The following is a 12,696-nucleotide window of genomic DNA, read 5'->3' as shown; positions in this document are numbered from 1 at the left end:
TCAGTCATAAAACAATAAATTACACCCTGGAATAAATGAGGGACCGCCATACGTTGGGATCACACCAACCGTGACGCCCGTCAACATACTGACGTTTCCACCTCGTGACTTCTCAGCAGCAAATACTTCATTATTGCATAAATACTCAGTACTAATGAGTCGGTCTACACCTGTCTTCGAACTCGGCCTTCATTTTGAACAAATGCGTGCCACCCGCTAATTTTGGCCCCCTTTTGCTCGCCCATCTTTGAACTCTTCCTTCGTTTTGATCCCAACTACACAGCCATGCAGTTTTTTTTGACTGTATCTGCATCAAGTAAAACTACTTTGCTTTAAACCACGAGTATTTCCCCTGTCACCCCACAAATGACAGACCAAAGATTACCGACATGTGCTTGCATAAGTTACGATATCTAAAAAACTCTTGTTAAGTTGCACGCAGCTGTTAAAGGCGCTTCTAGGAAATAGCAGCATCTTGATTTGGGGCTAATAAATAAAGTGCTGTCATTTCAGTACATAGACTCATGTATATATCCAGCATTTTAGGGAGTAAAAGTAGGCTTTTTCAGTACTGTAACAGAAGATAACCCTGTGAAAAACAGTCTGGTTTACTAAAAAAAAAGAAAGCGATGCAAAATGTTTACCATCTTTTCTGCCCAGTAGGGAGGAATGTATAGCGCTGCACCAGCCGGCAGCCATCGTCATGTTAGGTGGGGAATTCTGCCCGCTGCTCTGTACAAGAGACAAGCCGACAGAGGCAGAGATAGAAAAGTGGCGATCCGATGGGAGAGATATGAAGCGAGGCCGAACTCAGCCAGGTATAATTGTTCTGGACCGAGCCTGAAGGTGAGAGAAGCGCGTTCTCTCCAGGACGTCCTCGCCACGCAGGGAAAACTGAAGATAAATGATTCGCTTTATGCTCATGTTGTAGATCCCAAAAAAAAACATATTTCATGGCATATTTTTTTTACACTTTTACTGCAAAAGTTTTCAACTTGGAACATGGGAGGAAACTTTGGGATTCGGAGACACTATAGAAATGTTCACGGAGGATTTCTTCAGCGAGAAAAACCCGCTGCTCCAGATGTGTTTGGCATTTCTAAAAGCAAATTTAAATGTCTTGCATTTTGAGAAAGCATTGGTGCCTACTCATTACAAAAAAAATCAGCTTGCAGAGACACATAATCCATCACAGGGAACAACAAATCAAAAGGCTAAACACAATCAACATGCAGCTGCAGCTATCCGCCGCGCACGATGATAACGTAACCTTTAACCAGATATGAGAGCAGATGTGATGAACTTCATCAAGTTCACGGCGACTTGTTGGATTCACTTATTCGTTTTCATGTCGTGGAGATTTTAGCAAAAACCAGACGCGCAGAAAATACACATTTAAAAAAAACTGTGCCAGTCTGAAGAAAATAATCGGTGGTAGAGTACGCAGGAACGTTCACTCCAGTCCTCTCAAATCAGCCTGCGACTGAACTTTTCTCTGACAGCTCGCTTTATAACCTTCTTTTTCTTTTGCCTGCAACTTTTTCCCCGCAGATATTGCCACAAATAAAGAAAAAACAGGCTTTAGAAAGATGAAAAGCTGAAACTAAGAGAAGCAGAAATAAAAAAAAGACAAAAAAAAACACACACACAAAAGCTGATCCGGCAACAAAAAACTCAACAACCACTTTTACCGATCAAAACATCAACCGCGTTCGTGTGATTGAGACGAGGACAAGAGGGATAAACAAGAACTTAAGTATGGAACATTGAATGCTAAAAGAGGGTATTTAATTACCGAGAATTACAGAGGCGTAAAATTAATGAAGAGATGTTGAAATGCGGCGCACGTCGGCGGGGGCTCCTCTCAAAGCAAAGTATGCACAGTTGTACAAACACAAACACGGCTCCAGAGTACACTGGAACCTTTTCCTCTTCTGCTGAATATCTTTCCTCATGACTGGCCACAATGGGGGGGGGAAAGAAAAAAAAGGGAACAGTGTTTGACAGGCCGCGGAGAGCGACGCCGCGCTCCTTCACAAAGCAGCTCACATGGTAATCAAGCCGGCGAGCGGGCCTTTGAGACGCGAAAACAAAAGGATGACAAAGTGCAGCCCTTGTCCTCTGTCTTTCTCCTGATCTCTGCTCCCTCGCCTCCTCCGACACTCCTACGCTTCGTGCAGAGAGGATTAAAAAAAAAGAAAAAAAAAAAGAAGATGGAGAAGGATATAAAAGATATCTCGGATGATAGGTGAGGTGGAATAACAAAAGAGAAGACAAGTCGAGATGGGAGCAGCTCAACTAAACAAAATGCAAAAATGCAAAAAAAAAAAAAAACGCTGCTAGAGTTTCGCATCGGGCTTCTGTCAGCGGGGGGAACATCAGACCTGCCGTGGAGCGGTGGGGAACCTTATCACCGCCGCAATCACACTTCTATCCCCTCAGATGCGAAGCCAGATGTAACGCACGGGATTTAGTTTCATCTAAATGGCAGCCGCTCATGTTAGCGAAAGCCCTCAAATGCCAAAAAAAAAAAAAAAAACCTTCAAGATTTCTCTCCCTCGGTTTGCTTCGACTTCACCCCGCGAAACCTTTCATAAATGCAGATGAAATTCCTTCCCCACCTTCAGATCTGGTTCCACAAACGCGTAAATATTCATAAGCGAGCGGCGGAGGGTGAAGAGGGAATACGAGCCGAGAAAGCGCGGCACGCAGGGACGGACACGTTACGGTCAATTTGTTCTTTTATATCGAGTGTATCCATTTTTATGACTTTTCAACAGAGCTGTTTCAAAAGGAATCCAACAAAAGCCGATTATAGTGCAACCAACACGCCCGCCTCCGAAAAAAAAATAAATAAAAAAAAGAAGGCACCCTCTTTCTGTCTACTGAGGTTTATCTGTCCCCCCCCCTTCCTCTGATCCTCCTTCTGTCTTTGCTGCGAGCCACGAAAGAGAGAGGTGACCTTTTCCATTAACCACGGCTACAGAAAGCTCCTTCTGAGCGGCGGGGGCGGGGGTGAGCGCACAGACACACAACTCTTTGATGATTGATCGAAATCCTGCAAGGTCTGGATCACTTTACAGTAAGGCAACACCAGAGCTGATACAGCCCGGCGCTGCATAGAAACCCCTATGAAAGAAAATCCTTCTGCAGAGGTGGGGCGGTGGGCTGGTGGTGTTGGTGGTGTTGGTGGGTGGGGGGGTAAAGAGCGGAACCGAGCCAGAGCGCGGGGGAAACTGACAAATCCCATCATGACAAGGATCATGATCGTCTGCAGTCGATACTCCCACCTGACATCTGTCTCTCTGGCGCTCCCTCCTTCTCTCTCTCTCTCTGTTTTTTTTCTCATTTTCGTAAAAAAGCTAAACTCAACACCAACTCACTCTCTGCCCTCCTTGTTCACACCCCGCCTGTCTCCCAGCAGCGTCCCAGTAAAAGCGTCTAAATTGTGTGGGCTTTTTACGAGTCGCCACTGAGGAAATTTGGGCCTTAATTAAATCTTGATGGCATTGTTTAACAGCGTGATCGCTGCATTATTAGACGCCCCCCTTGCCGTATAAGATCGCCACACCTGAACGGCTTTTTCCGCGGCGAAACCTCATCCGACGCTGAATCCAATTTTTTGCGGCTCCGTGCACAAACAGATTCACGGTATTAGAAGTCACGGCCACATCCTCCCCTGATGCATCCTGCTGCATGTCCCACCTGTTGCGTGAGAAGGGCGTCCTTCTTCTGCCCCGTCCCCCCCCTCCTCCCGCCCTCCCCGAATGCTCGTCCCCCCCCCGTTTGCGTCGAGCGTGCCAGCGGGCAGACAGTGCCATCATTCAGCTGCTTCCTCTTCTGCTCGGCTAAACACTGGGGCTAAAGTGCAGACGGCAGCGGGATCGGGGGAGCGGCGCGCTCACAGACACATGCAGTGACACACTTTTGGGAAAAAACAAACCACATCACACGTACACATTTGCCTTCTCTTTTACACTAAATCTCTGTTTCACACGCTGACTCTCTCTCTCTCTCTCTCACTCTCTTTCTCACACACACACACACACACACAAATCTCCTGCGGCAAAGCCGTGGCAGTGTGCCAGAGCTCTCATCTGCATGGGGCAGAGCTGGTACCTTGATGGTGGCTTGTTAGGCAGGCCAACACAAATTTCATTAACCCCGAGGTTAACACACTCCTGACCGGTGTGTTTTTTTTTTCCCCCCAACGCGTACGCTCACCTTCCAACCAAGCCCGCCTTTCACCATCCGTCAATCCTGCGTCCACGTCCGTTAATCTTGCACGCAACACTTAGAGCAACGTGGAACCGCAACGGAGGGTATGTGAATTTTACACGTCCTGCCTGAGTGGGAAATATTTTAGGGGCTGTTATGAAATTCTGTTGCATTTGCTCGAGCGTTGGCAAGAAAACAGAGAATGCTAAATTACCAGAGGGAGGACAAGAGTGTAGCTGAAGCATGAACAGGCTTTCACAAATGCACACGGACGCGAGAGCGAGCGGATCCACTCATCTGACAACATGTGTGCAAATTTCCGGATCCGAAGACGCGACGTCGACGCGGAAGACTCTGAATCGGTGCTTGCGAGCCAACGCGCATTTGAAGCCTACTAATGCTGAATGTTGATCTGCTGGCCTCGGCCGAGCGTTCGGCTGACATTACTTCTGAATGTTTGGAGATCGTTCTGAAAGAGGCACGGATCAACAAGCAGCGCACAAAACACTGGGTGCACGCTTCTGGTTTTCGGACGCGCGCTTCTCGTTAAATCCGCCTCGCAACAGTTACAAACTACGCTAGCTGCTTTCACCCTGAGCTAACGTCTGCAACCTTAAAGATAATGGCGAGCCCCGATAATCAGCCGGGAGGAGCTGCTGCCGTCCGACTCTGAGGGACGCGCGTGCAGCCAAGTCGTGTTTTTGATGTTTGCTGACCTGTCGGATGTGAAAAACAATATCTTTGTCGATTCCAGCACACTTGTAACGCACTGCAGATGTTTTTGTGTAGATACAGTACTCACATAACAGAAAAGATGCAGCTTTTTTTTGTACGGTAGCCATGTACAGTCGAATCGACAGGTGAATCGTAATTGAATCGAATCACGAGGCCAGTAGAGATCCACGCCTCCACAGCATGCGCAGTGAAATATAAGCAATGTGCTCACAGGAAAAGCGTGAGGTGTTACTTCTCCCTCTTAATCCCTGCGTTGTCTCCACCTCCACCCGGCGGAGGATGCAGCGTGTGTGCTGTTATGGGGGACGTCGTTCATCCTCGCGGCGGGAATTACCCAGAGAGAGATTTACCGGGTCGGTCAGATGAACTGAGTGGGAAGATTCGTGGTTGAACTTGCGACAGTCCGCGTCCAAGCTGACAACAGACCGACTGTTTTCACGACAGGGCCCCTTTTTGAATGCAATACCTCGAGGAAGATACCGCTGAAATAACTGTTTTAATATGTTGTGCGATTTCTCTACGTTGGCTAATTTATAGACAATAATTTCTCGAGGATGGCTGAAAAACAGATTTAAGATTCCAATTTGAATTTTACGACCACAGCACTAAGAAAGAAAAAAAAAACAGCTTCCCCCTGGAAATCGAATCACGTGCTCGCACAGAACTGGAACTATTTCTGTTAAAGAATATAAATCACCACATTAGTACGGCTACAATTTCCGACTTCACTCCTTTCAGAATTTCTCCTGATGAAAGGTCTCTTTTTGTCTGACTAACGGAGCTCCTCCACAGCTGATACGAAGGCCCAAACTTTTTCTAAATGGAGGCAATCTTTTGAAAGCCACACCGCCCAGCTGGGTTCACACGTGTCCCCGCTTTAACATGCCCAAACCACTTTGTCGATGCAGACCTGCAGACTGCACCCACGCTGGGCTCGGCGTTCCTATAAAAGCAGCTCTGTCGGAAACATACCTACGATATACAACATGACTGCCTCGGAAATTGCTTTTTTTACCAAGCGCGCAGGTTGTTTATGTCTTCTTACTCCATCCTCCCCTCCTCCTCCATCAACAACTGTTCCGTCTCATCAAAGGTGCAAGTGTGCACCGTGCGGCTGCATTATTCAAAAATAAAAAAAACCTGAAAAGGTAATTGACAATATTCATTGCGGCATGAATAAATAATGCGACGAAAGCGGTGCTGTGTGTGATTTTGAGCACTTAACGCACACACAGAGGTGGCGTCTGTTACCGTTTTGCTGGCAGAGTGGTTCTGGCCGAGGTAAAGCTGACCGACCGTGAGAACCACCGGAGCTAAAATTAGGGGAAGTGACATCGGAGGGCATGGTTACCATGACAGCGAGCCAGCCTGAGGGTGTTGCTGCTGAGATGCAACAACAAGCCGAATCCAACTTCACACTGCCACTGCATCCAAGTGTTTGAATGTGAGCGTCCGTTTCTTCTCCGGAGACACGAACACAGTTGTGTCCGTTTCATCCAGTGGTGGAATGTAACTAAGTACATTTACTCAAGTACTTGTAATACATTTTTTTACTAGTTGCTTTTAAAATTCACATCAATAATGGTGCAGTAGGTTAGAATAAGTCCCCGGTTCCATTTACGCAAATAGAAACAACCGTGCTGTATCACCACAGTTGCCGCTAACTGCTGCTAACTGTAGCTGCAGTTAGCTCGAAAACGCTGTTAACCATGCAGCTACCGTACAGTCAGGTAGCTCGGAGCACAACAAGTGGGATCGTTGGTGTTGTTTACTACAGACTGTCACCTTTAGAGGTGCAGCACGGCTAGGAGCTAGCTAGTTGGCATGCTAACTTCAACAGATACCCCGGAACACGATGCACAGGCGTCAAAACTTTCATTTCTTCACATTCTGTTGATTTAGGAATGTTTCAAACTAAAATTCTAACACATTGCACCTTAAATACACAATATAAATAATGTATGATGATAGATTAAGCTACCCAGCAGAATATAAAGTAATTAAAATGACTCTTTAGCAGCTGCAGCATTAGTAACACTTAACCACCTTAATGCATCGCTAATTATAATCCTGTAACATCTGAATATCGTTCTGAACCGGGGTCATTCTGCATGAGTACAGATTGTTTTTTTATTTTATTTTATATTTATTATTTGCCTATACTGGGCTAACACTGTGAAATCTAGCGTTTTTAAAATGTGTATTTCGGCTGATTTATCGATATCAGACGTTGTTATTCCACACTGTGGCGTTACTACTTTTCCCCTTGTTGAAATATCCCTGCACCTGTCTTTATTTCTAGTCCTTCAGTGGATTTCATTGCATCACACGCACTGAAGCTTCCTCAGAACCGATGGTCTCTGTGAAAATACGCTGGGCATCATCATCATCATCCCACCAGCATGTTCCGCTCCCATATGTCGTCTCCATGGGCAACCAAGCAGCCAATCTGTCGATGCCCCTGAGACTTCCCCTCTCCGGCTTCCTCCTTATTCCTCAAGAGCGGGCGATGATACGGAAGTGTGTGTGTGTGTGTTTAATATGTGCTATTCCACAACATATTTGTGTGGGGGCTGCTGAGTGAATGCATATGTGCGTGCCTCCACATGTGTAATCATAGTTAATCAATAGAGGCCTGTATGCAGCCTCCTCCTCCTCCTCCTCCTCCTCCTCCTGCTCCTCAGTGGACCTGTTGATGCTGGAAAACAGGGGGGCCGTTGTACAACTGGGTGGCCGCATAGATGTGGCACTCATCTAATATGCACCGCGGCACTGCCTGCCAACACACTTTCTCATTGAAATTCTGATTAAATAAGGCCAGTCTGGCCAGCGTGCAATCCGAAAACTGTTTAATTATACCTTTTTGGCCTTCCCCATCGTCACATTCACAACAAGCTAGCCAAGGCTTTTAAGGAAAATACGGACGAACGCCGGAAGAAAAGACACCCACGCGCTCACCAAAAGTTAGTTGCTATACTGCTCACGGCGCTGTAATTATATTCCTTTTTGACTGGCCTTTTCATGAGCGAGCATGCGGATATGTAAATGATAATAATCATAAATCATAATCATAAACAAAGCAAATCCGGGTTGTTCCCGTGCTTTTGTTTCGTTTCCCCCCCCCCCCGAGGTGACGCGAGGACGAGCTCCCGACCCGCAGTTTCTCCTCCTCGAGCAGAGATGTAGGAGGTGACTTCACCTCTCACTTCTCGAGCGACTTGTTCACGTGTGCCACCGTCTGCCTGACACTGGACCCGTCCCTCCCGTCTCCCTCTCTACTTACCGTGAAATCACCAAAAAAAAAAAAAAAAGGTGAGTGTGCTGCCCATCAGCGTACCATCACCAGTCCATCACACAGCTCTCTCCTGCTCTGAATAATTCAGTGGCAGATGAATCCATTTTCAACACAGCTGTGGCCGACTTAGTGCTCTGAACGATGACAGTTCTGTACCAACACGACCTGATGACACTTACGTTTAATTGATAACTTAACCCGCCAACCGCTGATTGACACCACTGACCACGCGCGTCCAAAAAAAAAACCATCCCACTGAGTACGTAAACTTTGATCGCACAGTTTCTGTTATAGTGACTAGCTGATGGGGGACGTTCTGGCTCGCTTTGACACCAGCAGAACCCTTTCAGCATGGGATGTAAATGTCACCAGTCAGGTAGGAAACACAAGCGTTTTGCTGTGCGAAGCTCCAGTCGGGGGGCCAATCGACGTCTGCGGAGAATGCTTTCCTTTCACCGCCGCGCCCAGATTCTTGTCGGCCAGATTGCAGAGTTCAAACACACTTTTCCATGACTTGAAATTCCCACATGTTTGCGTCGGCGCACAAGGAAGGCACACACACACACACACACACACACACACACACACACACACGACTGCCAACTGCGAAAGGCTGGCGGATTTAATGCATCAAAAGGTAGAGAAGAAGAGAAGACGACGGCCGGCAAACTTACGCACAAAGAAAAGTCTCAAGGCTTCCAAGAAAGACGCCGCAAGTGTTGTTTAGCAGACGTGTTTTTTTGGTGAACGTAAACGTCGAAAGCGTTGGAAACAGTGCAGCAGGGTACCGTTACAGCGCCGGGCTCCGGGCCTCTGCTCCCTCATTATGTTGACCCAGCCAACCAACGCGCGAGCAAGGCGAGGTGAGGAAACCGACGTTTGAAAAAACACTTGACAGACCGTGCATTAAAAAAAAAAACATCAGCTTGTAAACCGTCTCCGACACGCTTCTCAGATCGTTATTCACAATTAGACCCGACGCAGCCTCAGCGGGGCAATTTAATGCCGAGACGTTTACACTCCTCATAAGTCTGCTGGTCACATGCCAAACTGGGGCCGGCCGGCGAGACTTCATCTGCAGGGCGGGGAGCGTGGCGCCCTGCTCGAGGAGAGGATTTTGGCTGACACGGATCTCATTTCCTCCCAAAATAGGTGACAGGCAGGAAAGGGAAATCTGACAAATTGTCATTTCATATTCAAATAAGGGAGGACTGAGGGGCCAGAAATGAAATCGCATTATTTCTACCTGCCTGCTAAGAATCAATGAAGGATTCCGGTGCTGCGAGAGAGAGAGAGAACACTTGCCAGCCTGATATGAATATTTACACACTTCATGGAGCCCCAATTTCCAGTAATGGCTACATCTCACTTAGAAAACCCTCGGTGCGAGAGGGGACATGTTATTCATAAGAGGTTAAGTGAGTTGACCTGCTCAGATGCCTGCTAAATGGAAGACAGTCAATTAGGCACGCGGACCGGCGCGCCGCCGCGAAACAGCCGGCTTCCTCATCAGACGAGTCGCACAAAAGGCAGACTTGAAAAAAAAAAAAAAGAAAAAAAAAAGAGGAACGCAGCGATATCGAAAATAGCAGCGCGCGTCGGGGGCTTTGTGATTTCAGGGAATGAGAAAAGGGGATTGTCGTGCTCTCAGGCAGGGATAAATAATGCACAATGCAGTGATATTGAGGCAATCCGCCGGTATTGGAGGAGCGAGAGTGACCATTAATTAACTTTAGTGTCTGTATGCGCGAGCACGGGGCGTGCAAAACGTGCAGAGAAGTCAATTCCACCTAATTAAAGCCGATATTGTACAATTTTTTTTGCTGTTTACTTCTCTGGAGAGGTCTGCCACATGCATCCAGTATTGAATAACAGACAATTAATGTTAAATTCACTTGGAACAACACTGTGTCGTGAGGTCGCCACGATGCAGTCGACACCTCCTCGCATACCACGAAAAAAAAGGTTTTCTTTTTAACCCACACGCAGCGCTGGAAGAGAGAAACACACACCAACACATGTGCAATAACGCTAATACCTGATTATAGATCCCTTCTTTTTAACAGCGTCGACTAAAGCTGCACAATTTGATCTTTAAAATCGAATCTTGCGTTTAAGCCGACAGATATCACGATCCGGATACGATAAGTTGCATCACGATATTCACTTTCACCGCAAAATAAAAGACACTAAAGTCGAGACGATGTGACGTCTGTTGGGGTCCGTGTCAAACGCAAACACGCTCTCACATCCGGGGGGAACAAGATCGGCGTGTCTGCAGCGCCACAGTGCCTCGTTACGATGCTGCTCGTCGATACTTTCGGCGCACATCGTATCGTTTTAAACACAACTTGCATCTGAGAATCGATGCGTTCCACCGGCTCGCTGCGTTCGCTTCGCAGTTTGAACCCAAGAGCTTGAACACAAACTCGGCAGCTTGATGAGTATAAAGGCTCGTCGTCAGGAAAGCTAAATCCAGTCTGTCGCTGGGAAAACCCCCCCACGACCGAGATCAGAGACAATGAAATGATCCCTGTGTGGCCGTGCATCGTACGTGCGTGCGTGTGTGTGTATATATATGTGTGTGTGTGTGCGTGCACTCTTCAAGGACGTGATAATCATTGGGTATCACTTTACACACAGACAGCTGCAGGAGACAGAGTACACCGCCGTCCCCGTGTTATGCCTCGTAGCTGCCGATGCCACATTACACCTTTATGAGTATTCCCTCCATTAATAGTTGCTGTTCTTGCGTAACGCTCGGCATCATCACAGCAGATCGAGCTCTGGTCAAGTGAGAAGCAACGCAGCAGCAGGTGGACGTCTCACCCCCATCCCACCCCCCACAAAAAACCCACAACCCCTGATATTTCTTCCACGTCTGACCGGCAGGCCTGTGACCTCTGAGGCCACCTCCATGAACAGCCCTTTGATTATTAATGCTGAAGGAAGGCGGAGGTCTGGCATTCGACCCGGGGGCCTTCCGACACCGCCGCCGTGCTCTTGAAGGAAACTATTGTTAATTTATGAAGACACGCTGGCTCTCGCTGTGACTCGTTATCTCTGATCCTGCCCGTCACACTGACCTCCGGAGGAACAGTCAGCCCAGGAGGAGGTGGCGGTTCGTTTTTTCAGGGGGACGCAATCGTCATAAATCCACAAAACTGATGTTTGCAAAGAGACTTTATGGGCCTGTGGTGTTGTTCTGATCTCCAATCTGACTGCTGTGATCTACTCTCCTTAGATCTTGTGAGTTTATAGGAGACTTAACGATGCTTTATGGTGTTATTATCTCCTCTGATGTCACCTCGGTATTTCTATAAGACGCCTGCAGGAGCCGGCTGCACTCAGCATACTGACTTTATAGTGGTGTTACACTAGTTTATGGAATCACCTCCTCGGGTGTCACTACAGTATTCATAAAGGGGATCTGTTAAATGTCATGTTAAATGTCTTTAGGGGCTGTTAGTGCGCATCCATCAGGGTAAGAGACAAAAAAACCGACCGTGCAGACTGAACCGGGCTCCTACCTTTGCCGTAGTTGAAGTGCAGTTTGATGGTCTTGCCCTGGTTGATGTGCAGGTAGGTGAACCACACGGCGGAGGTGAGGAGGACCAGCAGCAGCAGGAGCTTGAACTGCTTCCGGATCTTCTTCACGGGGAAGCGCAGCATCCTGGCTTCAACATCCTCCGGTAGCCGCCCGGTAGATAGTCAGAACGGGTCCGGGAAGAAGCGCTCGCTTCGCTTCGCTTTGCGTTTTTTTTTTTTTTTTTGAGTTTTTTTCCGGTTCTCCTGATAAACTCTCCTCCCGGTCACAGCGCCGGCATGTGACCCGGCCGGCAAACAGGGGGGAGTGTTCACTACAGACGGCTTAGAGCGCGTCTCGGTCCCCCGGATCCACCGCGGGGTGACGGCAGCGCCAAACTGGTCGTATCCTCAGATCCGGATCCAAACACCTCTGTGGCGGTCATTGCTTATATGAATGCAACCCGGCTTTTCCTCCCCTTTCCCCTGTGAATAGCGGGGCTTGTAAACACGCTTCCCCTGCTGGAGTTTCCAGGCAGCTGGACAGAGGAGGAGGGCAGCAGCAGAGAAAAAGGCAGCGGATCAAAAAGCCGCTAAGTTCAGCCGAGAGTGTGACCGGAGGAACAAAATAGCAGTCCGGCGATAATCTACACAAATCCCCTGCGGCTCAAGCCTCTGCTGACACCGCGACGCTGATTATTCTATCGGCTACTTTCAAGGATCATCCCCGGGAACCAGGACCAGCACCAGGAGCAGGACCAGCACCAGCACCAGGAGCTGTGGCGCACGAGTGCCAAAGAGCGAGAAGAAGAAGAGATCCAGTTTCCATGTGTGAGCGCACGGAGCACCTGCGATCCTGCTGCTCGGCTGAGGAGCGCAAACGGAATTTAAAAAAAAAAAAAAAAGGGAAAAAAAAGGGGGGG

The 12,696-nt window shown here is 48.0% G+C and overlaps 1 protein-coding gene across 1 annotated transcript in view; it reads right to left on the bottom strand.

The window, feature by feature from the left end:
- The window catches only part of b4galnt4a (beta-1,4-N-acetyl-galactosaminyl transferase 4a), a 147,073-nt gene extending 134,377 nt beyond the window's left edge, over positions 1–12,696 (bottom strand). The window contains exon 1 of the mRNA XM_030425349.1: positions 11,779–12,696. Within this exon, the coding sequence (XP_030281209.1) occupies positions 11,779–11,920 (142 nt within the window). The 5' untranslated portion in view covers positions 11,921–12,696. The remainder of the gene's footprint in view (positions 1–11,778) is intronic.

This window comes from Sparus aurata, chromosome 8 (assembly GCF_900880675.1).
Source record: "Sparus aurata chromosome 8, fSpaAur1.1, whole genome shotgun sequence".
Classification (NCBI taxonomy): Eukaryota; Metazoa; Chordata; class Actinopteri; order Spariformes; family Sparidae; genus Sparus; species Sparus aurata.
The sequence above is the reverse complement of the archived record's forward strand: the minus strand, read 5'-3'. Positions and strand labels throughout refer to the sequence as shown.